This window comes from Athene cunicularia (genome assembly GCF_003259725.1).
Source record: "Athene cunicularia isolate RWA chromosome 15 unlocalized genomic scaffold, athCun1 chr15_part1, whole genome shotgun sequence".
In the NCBI taxonomy this organism is placed as follows: domain Eukaryota; kingdom Metazoa; phylum Chordata; class Aves; order Strigiformes; family Strigidae; genus Athene; species Athene cunicularia.
The window spans coordinates 7,804,651-7,822,417 of record NW_020799121.1 but is presented as its reverse complement, the minus strand read 5'-3'; the positions used below and the strand labels follow the sequence as shown (position 1 = coordinate 7,822,417).

General features: G+C 41.6%; 1 protein-coding gene across 1 annotated transcript in view; it reads right to left on the bottom strand.

The window, feature by feature from the left end:
- Positions 1-2,830: 2,830 nt before the first annotated feature.
- Positions 2,831-17,767, bottom strand: part of LOC113486144 — a 30,144-nt gene continuing 15,207 nt past the window's right edge. Inside the window, exons 3-7 of the mRNA XM_026859850.1 lie at positions 11,878-11,929; positions 11,675-11,777; positions 10,268-10,431; positions 6,137-6,382; positions 2,831-5,513 (exon numbers count right to left, since the gene is read on the bottom strand). Of these exons, the coding sequence (XP_026715651.1) occupies positions 4,776-5,513; positions 6,137-6,382; positions 10,268-10,431; positions 11,675-11,777; positions 11,878-11,929 (1,303 nt within the window). The 3' untranslated portion in view covers positions 2,831-4,775. The remainder of the gene's footprint in view (positions 5,514-6,136; positions 6,383-10,267; positions 10,432-11,674; positions 11,778-11,877; positions 11,930-17,767) is intronic.

Genomic DNA, 17,767 nt, shown 5'->3' with positions numbered 1-17,767 from the left:
TGATTTGGGGTTTATGCCCTATCGAGTGATCAGTTCTAGCACAGCATAACCAAGCACTCCCTCCATAAAGATGATAGCATGACTGTGAGAAAGAGAATACAATATATGTCCTTTTGCAGCTGGAATAGCTGACAACATGCTATTCTCAACAGTCAGTGTTAATCTGAGAGCACTCTGTGTCTGAATTACTTGAATCAACAGCTGTAGGATAATTTGTGTTTAAGCTCTGATACTGTTTTCCTTGAATTTAATAGAAAAATTTTGGTATTTGACACTCAGATCAATCATTAGCTCATCAATTCTGCAAACAAAATACATCCATTTTGTATCAATTTCTAGTCTTCAGTAGAACTGTGTAGTGCAGATGGCTTAGCCTACAGCAAGAGCTTAGGGAAATAAGTTGATTTAAGTAAAAGGATTTAGGCATTTAAGAAAAGAATGCTCAATTTTAAATTATGCTCTGAAAATATGGTTTCTTATAGCCTCTTGGAAATTTCTGCTGGAAGGGGGCCTTATTTTGTACAGTCTGCCCTCTAAAAATAAACCCAACACTGTGTTACTGGAAGTTAGGAAAAGGATCTCTTGATTTTAAAAAGAATGTGTGGGGATTTTGCATTTTTTCCACCTATTTTATCTAACGTTCTTTCTGCATGTTTGGGAGCTGAAATACCACTTACACAGTTCCAAGAAATAACTTCTGAAGAAAACTAATTATACTATTTCCCACAGCAATGCTTAATATGCAAAGATTGCTTCTAAATCTGCTTTTCAGGTCATCCTTCTTTTCTTCACACTTCACCATTTTGACTTTCAATGAGGTAATTTCACCCTTAAGCTCATTAGTTTCCATAGGAAATGAATTCTAAAAAATGCTAAGTGTGCCATATGAGGTTTAACATCAAAGACGTTTCTAGACAGACCATGAATATATGTTGAAGCTATATTTGGTCTCTGTTGGGTATTCTTTTCAGTGTTGCTGAATTTCAGTTGCTTGCTTTCGTTAGGTAAGTGTTGGCTTAGGACTTCTTTGCAATCCAAATTAATCTTTGTTTAGAATAAAATCTAGTAACTGACTGGACGCTTTGGATCAAAGGTATTTTGTTATGGGTCATGTGCTCTTCTCATGGAGAAAAAAAAAATCAAAAAACCAACAAAACCCCAGACAGTTATGAGTAGGATGCTTTGTTAACCAACTGCTCTTAAAGAAAGGTTAGATTTCTGAGAAGAAACCTCAGTTTGTGTTTCCACTAAGAAGTTACAAATGTTTTTTTCTTGCTGAATGCTATTCTGAATCCTCAAAGTTAGAATGCAAAAGCTGCATGTGAAATCTTTTGGATTGTTTTCCCACTGAGTCTCCATTCTCAACCATTTTAACCACCTGACAGTAAGAAACCTGGCACACAGGATTCTTATCAGCTTGTAGAGCTTCAAGCTTTTATTTTGAAGCTCTGTTTCTACAATGAAAAAATAGGGAATGCCAACACATTTTCGTCCTTTTCAACCTAACACGTTGGCTAGAGGGATTGTCTAGTATATTCCAGAATAATTAATTTTTTAAAAAGCTAATATTATTCAAATCCAACTTTACTGAAAAAAATACTCCTTCTGTTTGCTGGCTCCATAACATTTTTTTGACATTTTTTCCCATGCAATTGTGATTGAAATTATTTTCCTCCTCTTCAGCAAGTGTTTAGCATGCTTATCCCATTTGCTGCTTAGTTACAGTATGCAAAATAGCACAGTAAACTGACTACATTACCACAGAGGTAAAATTGAAGGCCAAGCCCATGCATGAGTTGTGAGGTTTTCTGTCATTAGAAAGTGGCTCCATAGCTCTCAGAAGTAATGTAGCTGTTAGCAACAAAATAAATGCCATAAGTAATACTATTTAAAAACTAATCCTAGTCAATATTTACAGCTGAGAGTATTAGAGCACTTTATTCTGCCTCGAGCTTTCAGAATTTCTTAAATTTGCGCTATGAATTTTTGAAGAGTATGGGTGGAAACAGTTTCTGTTCCTGGGAGGAAAAAACCAGAGCAGAATTTCAAAACAGCTCCTTTAGCTGTAAGAGGAAGAAAATATTTTAGAAGTTCTTTGAAGCTACAAAATAAAACACAAATGCCTCTTTAGCAGTTAATTTTAGTGATCTGCCTAAAAAAATCATGAACTTCACAAGTCAAGACCTTAAGCTTATGTCTCCTATAGGTTGTGCTTCTGGCTCTTCAGGGCAGACCAAAGCGAGGGGCTGGTCTTTGTGTACCTGCAGCATGCACCGGTGAGGCATCAGGCTTCAGTGTCTTCTGGTGGCAGAAGACATCACCTTTGAATAGTTTGGTGTATCAGCCACCTTTGTTCTAAGAGTAAGCGCGTTGTTCAATATTGCACATTCTTCAAGAGGAGGGCCTCTCCCTTGAGACACACATATATATCTATGTATGTAGTCCATGCTGAACATACGATACCTGATTTAGTGCCTCGTGTAGAATTGGCTATATACCACTACAGCAGGCAATAGTGAAGAGGCACACAGTGTTTTCACAGGTTTAGAAAACGCCTTTTGGTTACACAGAGAGGTAGTAGAGGAAGCTGGTGTAAGCAACCACCTCATTACCTCACTAGGTTAGCGAGGAGAAATCAAACAGGATCTAATCCTCAGGTTTGCTGACGGGTGCAGCAGCTTTTGTGCTATTTCCATTGCAGCAACTGCTAGGGAGGTTGCTGTGCTGGTGTACACCACGTGATGGACCGGTGCTCTGAGGCAATGCCTGTACGACTTAGGCTTTCAGCAAAATAAGCAAAATAAATGTCACTACATTGTAGAAATGAATAGTTAAACACACTTTTATTGAAAAAGCCCCTTTTTCCAGCCCTTCAAATATAGCTATTGTCAATAACTGAACACAAGTACTTTTCAGAAGTAGACTTTTAGTACTTCAATCATTAGAAATGTAGTAAGTAACAGAACACTGACTGAATTACAATGTATATGAATTTAATGTAATGGAAGTTGTTATTAGAGTACTAAAGACTATTCTAAATATTTTCTTAAATCATAAATATATTAACTCTTCCCTTTGAATCGTGTAGCATTAATTTAAAAACAGCAAAAACAACAACAAAAAAACCCCAACTTGGAGCCAGACTTCTGTGCTTCAGAACTACTCAATCCAGTCTGGTAATAACAAATATGGAGACTTGTTTGCTGTACGTGTTTGAGTCAACTGTTAAAGGGCATATATGTTTTTGCTTCCACCACTACCAGATGCAAGGCTTCTATGTCTACGTAGACACGTAAACATACACACAAAATATAAAGGCAAAACCTACAACCTTGTGTTGCCTATCCTAGACATTAATAAGTGGCAAATGGAAGCTGTAATAGCAGGTGAAATCATAAATAATTCAGCTAAATATTTCAGGAATCAGACCGAAATGCCTTCACATAGAAGGATTAAGATAACTCGATGCATGCTGTAGCTAATATAGGGGAAGACTTGTATGGAAGATTCCCTTCTGACACCTGTTTTATGATATAACATTGCTTTAAAACAATGTACTGTGTCAGCTGCAAAATACAGCTTCTTAGGGAATGTATTTCATTTAAGAAAGTTGGTTGGGGTTTTTTTGCTAAGTTGGGGGATGAACATGCAGGAGTCTCTTGCAAAGATAGGAAAATATCACCAGGAGGCAATTAAAATACTGATGGATTTAGTAAAGGCAATAGGACTAGCAGGCTTCCCTTTGGTTCAGTATTCCGTTGAATGCCCTGGATATGTAATCAGGGAGGCACAGCCACTTAGTAGTTCGTTTCTAAAGAAAGTGAGCACTCAAATTTTGCCCCACTTAATTGTATCTTTTAAGTCTTGCCTGCTAAAGGAAGGGAAATAGTTCTCTAGTCAATGTGCGTTACCAGCAATAAATAGCTGGTGGATATAGGATAAGAGCAGCTGCAAGTATCCAAGTGTTGGATGCTGAAGGCTATTCCTAGTATTTCAGTGTTTTTGTACACATGCTTCTGTTGCCATGAGGAGCCACTTAAAGATGTGGTGGACTGAGGTGTTTTAAGCCTATGTAGATCTAATAAAGATAAAGCTACATGAGACTTTTATAGAACTAGCATCCAGTATTGAGTTGCTCAGCTTGTCTGTACACTTCTCTAAAGAGTTAGGATATGAGATAATCATGGTCTTTAATATTAGAGATGCTAATGCTTGGTAAACTTTGTGCTAGAGTGCAGAAGTTATGAAATGCTTAAAATTAAGTTTACAAAACTGTACGCAAACATGCATGATTGAATTCTTACCCTTGGCTTGGCAAGGCTTGGATTGTACAGGCGTAGCTATAAACAGAATTTAACTCATAGCTCCCAACAGAAAGACTCAAGTGATACCACAGTAACAGAGGACTGATTTACATTTCAGATATAAACCACGATGTAACCATCTCAGATGACTTTCATTCCTCATTCCAGAAAAGGTTTTCTGCAGTCTGAAGTACCTTTTCAGAGGATGCTTGCTTGTATAAACCACATCAAAATTTCATGCAGCAGAATAGAGATGAGGTTAATGAGCACAGGGGGAAGATGGCATCTGTGCTGTGCTATGGTACGTATCCTTGTCATCTCAGTCCCAACGGGTGGGAAGCAGAGCCTGCTCTTAACGGAGTTGCATCCATCTATGACTGCCACGCTCATCTACTTGGCACAGCTTCCACTCTGGTCACGTCCCTGTTGCCTCTGTTTTTGTGAACCGATGTTTCAGTCTTTCTGAGGGCATCACTGGACTGAAGCTTGGCATAGCGTAGGAGCAGCTAGGGTCTCACAGTTCTGAGGGGTCTCAGTAGTAGTAGCATCTACAGCTGATGAGCTCTGCTGGTCCCTAAAAGAGCTAGGGGCCTTCACGTGACCTTTGTATAAACTAGGGGATTTTGCCCAAAGGGGAAGATTTGACGTGAAGCTGGCAGAATTCTTGCCCTCAACAGTCAGAACCGCTGGCTGTTTATCTGGCACAGCTGGAGCATACACAGCATTTTGCTCTGACAGATGATCTCCACATTGATTAAGATGTTCTGCTAGGACCAGAGGCTGCTGATCGTCCCCTTCTTCCGAAATAACAAAAACCGGTTTGTTTTTATCTGTTTCTACCATGGGCTCTTTTGTTTTTGAACCATTGACCAAGTTGATTTTCAGTGGATTGGAGCTCTCTAGAAGATTTTTGGGGCTTTGGCTGTTAACTGAAGATGCTGCCCCTAGATGTCTTGAGGGATCCAGGGACCTCACATTTTTGCTGTCAGGGGAACTGGCTAAAAATCCAAAATAAGGATTCCCAAACCTGGATTTCTTCAAATTGCAGGAACTTAGCTTCCTCTGCCTTTGTGCAGACAGAGTGAGGGGATATGAGGCATTACTGGCAGATGAATCAGAGTAAATGGTCTCTGATGCTCCCTCTATCTCAGTGGCTGAGATTACCTTTCTAGTTGGGACACCTTGGGATCTTGCAGCTGTAGGAAAACCCTGTGAAAAATAATAATAAATTAGTAGACATGCCATGAAAAGCTGCTTTCTTGAGAAACTTTGATCCCAAAGGAACTACAAGTTAAAATTCCTGGGTATGTCAGATGTGAGATGCATTCTTTAGCAAAAGCCTATGTTATTACCTTAAAAAAGAAGAAACATTCTCTATTAGCTTTGTAACAAGCTGTTGGTTTGATGATTACAGTCAGTAAGAACTAGATATCCCTCCCACACCTACTGATTCCTCACAGTGCAATAGTAATAACTCAATTAAAATAAATTTAAGGCATAACCAGGGGAAAAAAAGGTACATGTCAGAACATTCAGTGAGATAATATAGTCTGAAGGCACTTTTTCATGGTTTTCTAGACTGGGGATCGTTTCTTAACCAGGTGCTAACTGCTGGGAAATACATCTTCTTAGCGCTTCAGGAATAAATTATAATATAGTTAGGCAAAAGAGTTTCCCATACACCAAGCAAGATGGACTGAGATGTGTATCGCATTGCAGGTTGGAGAGGCAAAGCAGTAGACCAAGGGGAAAACGTGTTCCATCAGCAAGCAAATGGGGGTACTGGGGCTCAGACCCCGACCATCATGTCCTCCCCTCCTTGCAAGACTTACACTGCTGTCAACCAGCTTTGTGAAGGGACTGTTGGTGGTCCAGCTACACCATTTTTTCTGTAGCTGTGGTATTGGAGCCAGGAAGTCATGGAAAGTGCGGGCACTCCACGTGCGTTGTCTGGGACACTGATTTTCCAGCTGGACATTTCCCTTCTCAACAGCATCTGCTCCTGCAGCTGTGTGATTAGAAGTCAGCCAGTCAGACACAGAGGCTGGGCTTGTGACACTTCTTTTTAGGTTTTTGTCCTGAAAAGAGTAAATAAAGATCATTTACAGCATCTTTCATCAAAAGGTTTTAAAACAACTTTTAAAATATGCAGTTAGTGGAAGACACTGATTTCTTCAGTGGTTCTCTTCTCAGGACAAGACACAGGAATCCAACTTCTCATTCCTCGTCCAGCATGCTGCCTGAAGTTCGCTGGCTTCCATGGATGAAAGTTTTACTTTGCTTCCCCAGTTTCAGATTTAACAATGAATGAATTGGGAAATTTCAGTTACATAAGAAACAAAATTGTACCATTCTCACTAACCAAATACATCAAAGATCTACAGCTTTAGTTTGCTGGAGATATCTGACAGATCAGAGTAGTAAACTTCACTGTGTAAAACATAAGTCTTCCACTCTGCTTGGCTCTTGGAAGGCTCCAGATGTGTCTGTCTGGGGAAACAAGGGGAAACAAGGGGAACGGGGCCCGCTGAAAGAAATCCAGAAGCAAGCAATGAGAGAACCAGAAGTCTCAAAAATGCATGATTCCAGAAGTAATTCACTTACTGAAGTGGTGCTCCTTATTCTATGTTAGGGAAGAATTTAGAAAATAGAAATAAGTAAAAATAAAGAAAAAGGGATTAATCTGTTCTAGGTGTCTGTGGTGAATAGAACAAGAAGCACGAGACCCAGACTGGAGCCGAGGAGATTTTCAGTTCACAGAAAAAATGCTTTGCAGGTGGAAAACATGCTTTACCAGTAGAACAAGACGTCCAGACAGGTGTAAAATTGCTGTCATTGGAAGGTGAGACCACATTAAACCACTGTTACCAGCTCTCTGTATAAGCAGAATTGATCTGACATGGGAATGAATTAGAGACAGCTTCTCAAGATCTCTTCCATACTGACTTTATATGTTTTGATGTTGCATTTAAAATCACAATTTTTGTCGTTAATATTTATGTGGGTTTAGAGCCAGAAAAGTTGAAGAATCCCTGACTGTTCTATGAATCTCCTTTTGTTCTTACTAATACTTCACCTGTTATTTATACAGGCCTCCTGTTCCACAACTCTATATGTATTTTTAATTTTCAGCTGTGCGAATATTGTCATGAGAAGAATGCAAAATCCACATTCCCAAAGTTTACATAGTCCTTAAAGAGGGTCTGAAGTAAATCCCACAGTGTCCTGGATTTAACAGTCCTGAGAAACCAGAAACTTGTAATTTGTTATTTCTGAGAAACTGAATCTCTCAAGTTTCAGCAAATCAAAGAAACTATTTAGTTAAAATGTCATATTGGAAATGGATGGGCAGAGAAGCAAGAAATCAGCCACTACAGCAGAAGAAAAAAAATCTCAGTAGGAATCTGGGAGAGGTTTCAGGCTCTGGATGAGGGTTTTTTCAGTATTAAGCTGTTAGTCTCAGATTTCATTAAAGTAACAATCTTTATTTATAAATTTATAAGCCAGCTGTCTTCTCCTCAGAAGCCTCTTCAGGCTGTCTTGGGATTTACTATTCTAATATTATAAGTACCTCCAAACTGGTGTAAAAGCTAGCCACGGGTTTTGAGATAGATATACTAGAAGTAACTACAAAGATGAATAATGTGTTTTCAAGATTTTTGAAAATGTTTTAGCAAAAAATGTTTCTTAAACCTCCATGATAAAACTCTTCACTCAAACCTGAAACTTGTAATGTCTGAATAGAAGTCAGAGGTCATAGCTGTAAGTTAGACAAAGGCTGAATGATGACTTAAACCAAACGGGACTTAGAAAGCCATGACCCTCCTGGAGGACACCTCAGGACCATCTGAAAGCCATCCTGCTCTCCTTTTCCTTACACTAGTCCATGTACAGAGACATGTGTGTGCTCTCCCAGCTCTTGCCTGATGGGATTGATTTCTTCAAATGGGTTTTAAAAGTTAAAAAGCAAAAGCCATTTTATTACTGGCTCCTGCCCAGCAGAGCTGAGGCTCACACTTACTGGGGGGCACAAGTCCAAGTGGCCAGCCACCATTTCTCAGTAAAAAGATCTGAATAGCTTTTTAAAGGAAAGCTCCTTATAGCTTGCTTTGTCTAGTTGAGCATTTGGGGTGAGGTGAGTCTGATGGCTTTATTTACTGTACCATAAAGGCTCAGGATTTCACACATCTTTTCACATGAGGATAACTTCTTTGGTCCTGCCAAGAAAGCAGCTACAGACCCATGGATAACTCATCCTACTTGCCTCGTGCTGGTCCACAAAACTATGCACCATACCCTCTTCAGGGCTCAGGGGCTAAAGCCAGGAGCTGGCTGACCAGCTGCATTTTACATCCTAAAAATACACATTTAGAAATTAAACCATAAACATGTTTATTTCTAACATCCAGTAACTCAAGCAACCTGAAGGGATCCCATGTGAGTGCAGGTTTGTAATTAGCCTGCTGAGCTCAATTTCCACCCTCTGTGGAGAGGATAGTTTTCAGCTGTGGGGAAAGACTCCGTGCTTTCAAATGGGCCCTTTCACACTTCTTGTGTAGGTTTTCTGCTTGTTAAGGGATTTGGTTGAGAGAATTGACTCACTTGTTTGCAGCATGGCCATCACTGAGAAGGAGGTGTCTCTTGAGTGAATAATATGGTAAATCACTTTAATTCTTTGGGCTACTTTCACTTGGAACTCTTTTAACGCTAAGCTTTTTATTTATATATACATATATATAAATTTTCTCTTACAGACTGCTTGCAGAAGGGATGGTAGAATAGAAATGTTTTTCTTTAAGTGTATTTGTTCATTCTGACTAGAGTGGGGAAAAGAAGGAGAAGGGGTTTTCCCTTTGTCTAGAAGCTGTATTTGTGTGCGACTGCCACCAGGTGAAGCTCTCTCCACTGGTAAGAAGACCAAGGAGTGCAGGTGTTCAAGGGTGCCCAGTTTGGGCACCGAAACAGCTCCCAGTGTCCTGCTCTGCAGAAGGTAGCGTGTTTGGGCAAGGAAAGGCACCAGAGCTGTTTTCTCTTCTTTCTTTCTGTTTATCAGGGTGGTCAACTGGAGGAAAAGCTTAGCACATGTCTTATGCTAGCATAGGAAAATCCTGACTAGCCTGGCCTCCTGGCTAATTTCCTAATCAAGTGCAGGGATACAGAATGCTTTTGTTTTGTAAACTGTGACAGAAATACTACACAGACTGTCCTGGGGCATGTGAGTTTCTTGTGCTGGTTGTTTCTTCTCATGTGGGGGAAAAAAAAGACAGGGCAGTGGAGAAGAGAGTATTGACCTGGGAAAGGCTTTCATACGGATAGGCTTGTAATGAACGTGCTCTGTCAGGCACTATGCTCAAGGTTGAAGAGGTGGCAGCCAGACCTGAGACTTCTGAGTTATCATCTGTTTCTAAACAAATAATTGACCAGCAGCACAGGGGAAAGAGCTAAAATAAGAGAGAATTTACTGAACTGATCCAGGTTTCTGTGTGTGCATTTGAAAGGACCTCAGTGCTTCCACTTGAAGTAGTTATTTTTTTGGAGCACATACTGTTAATTTTCACATCAGTCTGGTGAGACAGTTAAATAATTTTCTGACAAGCTGAGGAGCTGAGTAACTTCCCTGACCACTTGGTGCTGGTGGTCAGGAGCAGATCTTTCAGTTGCTACAAGTGATGTTTTTAATGGAACATCATCTTTGCCAATTAACATATTTCTGAGAGCTGGTCCTACTGCTCTGCATTATCACCTATTCTGCGCTTGCTCTTCTCAAAGCTGGGAAGATATTGGCTTGGGGGGGGTCACAGCCCACATCATTTGATGGCAGCTCAGCTGAAGGGCTAGAACTGCCTGGTTCAGTCACTACCTTTCTTGCAAAGAGGGCAGTAAGCATAAATGGATAGATATGACAAGTGCTGTCCAAGAGGGGCATCCAGTGGCTTGCTCATGATGCCAAAGAGCATTCCTACCTGTATTCTGTAGGTGGTAAAGCTCAGCCCGCTGGCCCCAGGTCCAGCAGATATAATAAACACTTCATCACTCCCAGTCTCGGTGGTCACTGCGGATATGGAGGAGGGCACATCTGGGTCAGTGTCCTGAGGAGACCGTTCTGTGCTGCCTCCGCAGGAAGGGACTGAGTAAAGAAGAAAATCAATAAAGACTGCTTGCAAGAGTCCAAAACATCTGTTCCCGACTCGTCCATGACAAACCCTCCTCCATTTCTCCCCAGACAATCTAGAATAGACTTTGGCTGTCTGTCACACCAGTCAGAACAAAATTCAAGCCAACAGTTGCTCGTCTGAAACTGCAAGCTTTTAAAAACAAAAGGGAAGGGGAGGAACACCCTTGGGTCTGCTTTCTAATAAAGACAGATCCAAACTGAAATCCCTGATACTCAACACACAAGATTGTGCTGCAGATCAGAAACATGCAGATTTTCTCAACTCATCCTTTATTTGTATTTACTCATCCCTGTTAATATTGGGAGCTGTGTTTTTGCTTAAACCCTAGCAATGCTGTGTTATGCTCCAGGACTGCCACAGGGGTGTGTGTGTGCATGTGTCCCCAAAGCCTGTCCATCTGGTCCATGCCAGGACAGCTCTGGCCTCAACCTTCTTCACGACTTTTCCGAAGAAGGAGATGGAAAGCTGACATGGTTGGGAGCACAGAGTTAGCTTGTTAGGAAGGTCCCCGTGGGAGAGCTGTGTGTAATGGCTGATGGTTTAGTGGGAAACCAATGGTGTGTGGCAACACAACATGAAGCAGCTCCCAGTTGGCCTTCACCAACCAAAAGGGGCACTGATACAATTCATGTGTTATGACTCAAAATTGCCGCAAGTGACATTATCTGCAGCTCAGCTGGGGGTCTCTTGTTCTTGAAACATACTGTGAGGTGAATGTCATGCAAAGAAGTCTCATCCATAGAGTTCTTCAGAAAAAGTTAGCTCCAAGAGTCAAAGGTGTCCAAAGCCAACGTAAGCACTGTAAAACTCATCCTTTCCAGACAAGGTTAGGCACATGGCAGGTGAAACTCTTCCATGGTTTATGGATCCTCGTAAGTTGTTTGTAGCAGCCTGAACCCAACACATTTGCTCTGCTAACCCAGTGTCTCTGCAATGCCATGTGCTATGACAGCTTTTGTTGGCAGCGTCCTGGAGCTGTGCTTGTGTGTGCTCCTTGCCAGGGGAATTACCCTACCAGCGAGGCGGGAGAGCAGCAAGGAATAGTTCCCACAACAAAGGCTTTCTGCTGTGAAGTGGCTCTCCAGCTGTGCATGGGCGAGACAGCGAGGAGGACTGCAAGGAAGAAACGATCTGATTAACTGGCCGGGGGCTACGGGGTGCCCTGACCTGCTCCCGCCACTGCCCCGTGCTTACCCGCCTGCTCCCGGCTGACAGAGTGGTTGTTGTTTTCATTCTCCCGACTTGGCACCACCAGCTGGAGCTCATTGATATCGACGGCGGAGTTCTGGATCCCATTCTACAACTCAGAACATGCCCCAGTAAACATCGTCAGATAAACAGAGAAACAGCCAATATGAAAGAGAGAAAGAGAAATTGCTGAAGCCATTAGCACTAACCTCCTGGTCACTGCATGCGTTGGATGAGCTCCTTTTGGGGCACGTTCTCTGCCTGAAAAGGAGAGACAGCAACAGCAACAACAAACCCACGAGTGAGTTAAAGATCCACAGAAGGGAAGGTCTCAGTCTCAGCTGTGCTCATCCTGCAAGGGGCACCCAGCAGGTTATGAGCTCTCCTGCCTACAGGAGCATCTAGAATACTTGCCAAGACTCAGGGCAACAAGGCCTGTTAAGCCAGGGGAGCAAATGATACACTCATGTAGTGGAAAGCTAAAGAAGAGAAGGACCTGTCATCTTCTTCCCATGATCACTGCAAAAGCAGGAACAGAGTTCAAACCTCTGCCAAGTCCCACCAGGATCCCAGCCCCCAGCTGCTCTTCCACCTCAGTAACTAAATAGTGGGACTGAAATTCTGACTGGTCTAGGCAGTAACATCATTCTTACCCTCTCAGAATATATATTTCATCTGTGTAGCCAATATTACATGCTGGATTGTATTTAGCAAACAGAGACCATTAGATATTGTTCATTTGTATGAACATTTTATTAAAAGACAGCGCTATGGCAGATGATTACTGGGTAAACATGCCTTGGCTAAAGGGAGACAAAAGCACGTTCTTACCCATTTTTTACACATTTTTACTAAAACTGAGATTATGAAACAACTCGTGTTGTTTACTTTTGGATGGATAAGTCTTAAAGATGTCACAAAGAAAGGCTGGCAGTAATTAATTCAATAATGATGGAAGCAAGTGTATTTTGTCTTTGTGCACAGCAGCTCTCCATGGGACAGTGCAGAGATACGTGGGAGCATTAAGGCACTGACCAGATAGGATGTAACCTGTGTTACTGTTTTCCCTATCTCTGCTGTTGGCTGACATTTATCCTCTTCTTGTTAGAGGTTTATTTTAAGGTACTTATTTACCTCCATGCAAGTTTGTTGGTTTGTTTTTTTTTTTTGGTAGTGATGTGTTGAAGCCAAGATTTCAAGTTTCCAGTCCCCATTTTATCACTGTTTGTTTTTAAGAATGGGGGCTCAGAGGCCGCCTGATGAGCCTGGCTGGGAGCCAGCGTCTGCTCCATCTCGGGCCATGGTGAGTTTCATTCCTTTACCGTATCATTGGATCTCTTAAAAAATGTTTATTGACTGACAAGTGAATTGAGGGAGAAAAAACCCCATGATGTGCCCCCCTAGCGCTATTCCTAGTGAATACAGAGAAGACTACAGAAAAAGAGGAGAGCGAGCTGGCACTTGAGAATTTAACCTAGCAGAGGTCTGGATGGATAGATGTTACTCCAGGAGGCACAATGGCATCGGCCACCACTTCATCTTCTAGGGGGAGCACAGGACTAAAGCAGGGAAGGCTCTTCCTCAATGTGCTGATTCAGGAAGGGGAGCAGGGAAGGGCTTCCAAGTAGGAGTGATGTTGCCTTATCAAGCAAGATCAACCCAAGTAGGAAATACTTCAGAGTGGAAAATGTGTATGAAAATATTCCACACATACATACACCAGAAGCTCTTACTGGGCACCAGAACCATTTCAGCAGGAGTGATCTGGCAAAACATGCCCCCAGATAATGAATTAGCGTAGTGGTCAATGCATTCAGGTAGATGGTGGGAGAACTATGTGTAATTCCCTGCTTTCTCCACATTGCATTCAATTTTTAAATCTTTCCACCTTGTCCCAACTCTTTCTTGACAAAACCCATAACAAAAGTTTAATCAAATCTGATATATTCCTATGAAACATTCTTGTTTCAAATAACTGGCATGTTACAAGCAAATTTGTTAAAATATTCCCGTCCAGGGATTAAAGAGCACAAAGGAAATGTTCTCCTCTAAGAAAACATAACTTGGCACATATTTCTTCCACACTGAACATCAAATATTGGCAACCCAGACTTTTTAGTTATCTGGACGGTCTCACTTTTGGGTTTGTTATTTGAACTTTTAGCATGACTTAACAAACAAAATGTTCGAGTTCTCAGAAACACAAATAAAAATGTGTTCCTTGGATGCTTGTATACAGCTGTCCCATTTATAAGCTATTCATATTCTCCAGGACAAAGCTGAAAAGATGAAATACCCATTTTAAAAGTCTCAGCAACTGACAGCTATGATAAACTATGGATAGACAGCGCAAGTTCTGCATTAAGAAACTGAAATACCTTACATCCATTTGGCTCCTTTCCTTGCCATTCTTTATAAATGTTGTTCTTTAGAATAGTTAGCAGATGCTGTAACCACCTTGAAATCAACACTGCAGTTTGGCAGCATGAACCAAAGGGAGAGTAAGGTGGCCCCGTCAAGGATGTGTTCTGTGTGAGTATGGTAGAATAAGTGAGAACAAGAGAAGGAAGAGTCTTGTTGTTCCCAAAGAAGGGAAGAATTAAAATAATAATTTTTAATAATAATTTAAAAATGGTAACAGGCTTAAATGTCGCCATTTTAACTTTTTCTTCCCTCATCACACTTTGGGTATTGAGTGAGTGATTTCCACTGAACATTTTGATTTGCTGTTAAAACCCAACATACACAAAGGATAAGAGTTTCTAGATTTGGTCAACAATTTTGGTGGAAACTTGAGATTTTTTTTTTTCTTCTATTCAGAGCTGCTACCACAGCGTCTGGAGAAATATGTTCGTTAGGAGAACTGGGGATCTTAGTCTTTCTTTAGCTCATTCTCTGGCTACATCTCCTGTGGCACACTGCAGTACCTCGCCACCAAAGAGACCAGAGATTTAGATCAGTGCACAGCTCATGGATATAAAACAGCCAATGTGCAAATATATCAGCTTCCATAATTTAAAAGAAGTTGTATTTTTTTTTTAAAAAAATTGCTTCAAACTTCTCAAACCAAAAAAATAAAGTCTGTTGGCAGCTTTGTGAAGATTGTCTTGTACTCCCCAGCAGCCAGCTCCAGCTAGGTCTAGCTGTCTTAGGTCTCTAACTAAACCAGCCTGATGTGAAGAGGGACAGAAATGGAGAACACAGCCACAGTAGGCAGGGAGAGGTTTCTGGGCTGCGCCTAACATGAGGATGACAGAGGAGAGGTCTGGTTTTGGCCCAGAAGTGATGAGGATTCTCTAGGAGGGCATTATATGACAAAGGAAAAGTTTCAGTCCCAGGTGACAGTCAGGCTGCAGGCAGTGAGTGGCAGGGCAGCTTGCATGGAGAGAGATGGCAGCACATGATGACTTGATGGAATAGCTGTACACGTAGGGGGTTGTAATTGGAAACAGGTCGTTGGCAGGCTGTGTAGGTGTAAAATGCAGTTGCAATCCATGGGTTGCAACCATCAAGTAAAAGTCTGACTGCATTGGACAGGATTAAAATTAAATAAGGTGGACATGTCTGTTGTTCTTGGGGCTTGGGAAAGAAAATAAAAAATACCCCACTACTTGAGCCAGGCCTCATGGCCAAAAGTAATTAGAATTATTGGCCAACTAACAACTGAAGCTTTCATTCCCTCCCCAAACAGCAAACAAAAGCTGCAGTGTGGCAGAGACTTGGAGTTTCCCCAGAGAGCTTTGCCCTGGCTGAATGCAATGAGCCCAAGCAGACACTGCTGACGACTTGGTGCATTGGAGTGGCAGTAGTTGCCAAGCCCATCCCTGGCCATTTCTACCCCTGGCAAAGGCAGAACTTGCTACTCGTAGCTGAGCAAGAGCAGCAGATAGAAATTGGAAAAAAAAAAATGCAGCTAAACCTGGTACCAGAGGAACAAGTAAAGTACGAAGAGAAAAGATAGTGGAAGGCAAGTTTACAAGGCCAAGAGCTTGAAGGTTATTACTGGAATCCTTTACAGCGGCACAGTCCAGCCAGGATGAGTATTACCATGCCTCAGAGAGCTGGTCACATTTCTGAGCATGTTGAGTTGTTAAAGCATCTTCATTTCTCCCCTCAGCCCAGCCCTTGCCATCCTGACATTTTCTGCAGTGTGGACAGACTGGCTAATACACATTTGACACCTGATTTCAAGCCCCTATTTAAGGCAAGAAACGTAAAATAGAGCTTGGTGGGCTCAAACTAAAAGTTTAGATGTGCTTAATGGCCTCTGCAGTCTTATTCTGAGCTGCATAAAAAACTCACAGCTGGGAAGTGTAGGCGAGCTCCAACCAGCTCCAGCGGGTCCTTCCCCAGAGACCAATATCCTCGAAGCAGTTAGCCCAGTAAAGGGGAAAAAATAAAAAGATTTCCACTGCAATACAAGAGAGGTTACTCAGCACAGGTCATGGCATCACTTCTACATGTGTCAGATCTCACTTAAATGCTTTAAGTCTGACAAGAAATAAAGTATTGTAGTCAAGGCCTCCCTGGGATAGCATGTAGGGAATATAGGCAGCTGGGATAGTAAATGGCCTTTCAAGAGGCTGAAGGAGTAGGGATAGTCTCTATTTCTATATAGTCAATAGCTGACTGAGGTGTATGTATCTTTCTTTAGAAAAAGTTGAGAGCAATAAAAAGGCCTAAATACCAGTGTTAAAAGAAGTGAGTCTAACCCTGGTCCTGTGCCACAGGACCCCTGGTAGGATGAATTTGCAGTGACCAGAACATACAAACATTTGTGGGGGGAAAAAAATGCATTCAGGTTTTTTTTCTGTTGATTGGCAAGAGCAGAATGTTACTTTATTTTGTAAACATCCAACAAGCAAAAAGCCAAATTGTGCAAAAGAGCAGCATGGCCTAACTTTCTAAACAGGCTACACAGAGTAAACCTCAGCCAGTGAAATCTCAGATTGCCGGTGTACTTTTTGGTTTGAATAATACGCTGCTTCATGGATAGTTGCAGTGAAATTAAATCGGGGTAATGGAGAAAGAGCAGCCTACTCAACATGTGTATCAGCCCAGGCTGCTGCCATAGCAAAGGGAGCATGTTTCTACCTCTTTTGAAGATTGGCAAGGATATAAAAATAAAGTATTTGGTATCTGGAAGACATTTTCCACCAGACGTTTTCCTTTAGAGCTAGCAAAAAATTGTGGTCTAAATTAGTGTTCTGCAAGCTTTTTGAAAAGGAAAAAGGTTAGTTAGATGTAACACATGCAAGTTTAACTCTTACAACTATGAAAAGCTCAGGCCCTGAAAGCGGGAATTTGTAGATACAGCAAGAGAGATTATATTTAAGCTTCACCACTTTGCCCATGTTCTCTTACAGCCAGTATCATGGCCTGTATTTTGTATTTATTCAGCAAAAGTTAGAAATGCAGCCTCCAAAGGCACAAGGAACACAAAGTTGCTCTATCAAACCGATTTCAATGACTAGGAGTGGCTGGGTAATCCTGAGACCTTTTGGGTTGGAGGATGCATGACAGATGAGGCAGGGGATGAAGGAAGAGAGAAGACAGACTGGTTGCATGCTGCCACTGGGAAATGAATGCTACTACTGACACCCAGCCACCACAGTGGAGCTCAGCAAGGAACAGTATTTGTTTCAGTTTACCTGATGTTTGCACTGAAGTCAAAAGATTTGAAAAATACTGTTTGTTTTGACAAACACCTGGGGAGTTTGGGCTCTGTCTTGAATTTGTTGGAAGGAAAAAAAAATAAATCACTGTTTCTACAAAAATGTTTTCACTAGGAAGTTAGTAAGAAAAGTGCAAACATGTGCTTGGGGATGGAGAAGCTTTTTCCTGATAGATATAGAGAAAAGAAATATATAAACTAAAAGCAATTGACTGGAAAGGTATGCTTTTCCCACTGGCTGGCTTGAGCTACTTAACTAGTTAGCATCAGGACCTGGAAATCTGCAACCCAGCCCGACCATCAGCTCACTTGACCATGTCATTCTGGATTACATTTTGGGATAACCACGGGTACTGCAGCATGGCTCTCGGCCCTTCCCTTGCTGTCAGAGGGATGTGTAGATGACTGCTTAACACATGAGGTGC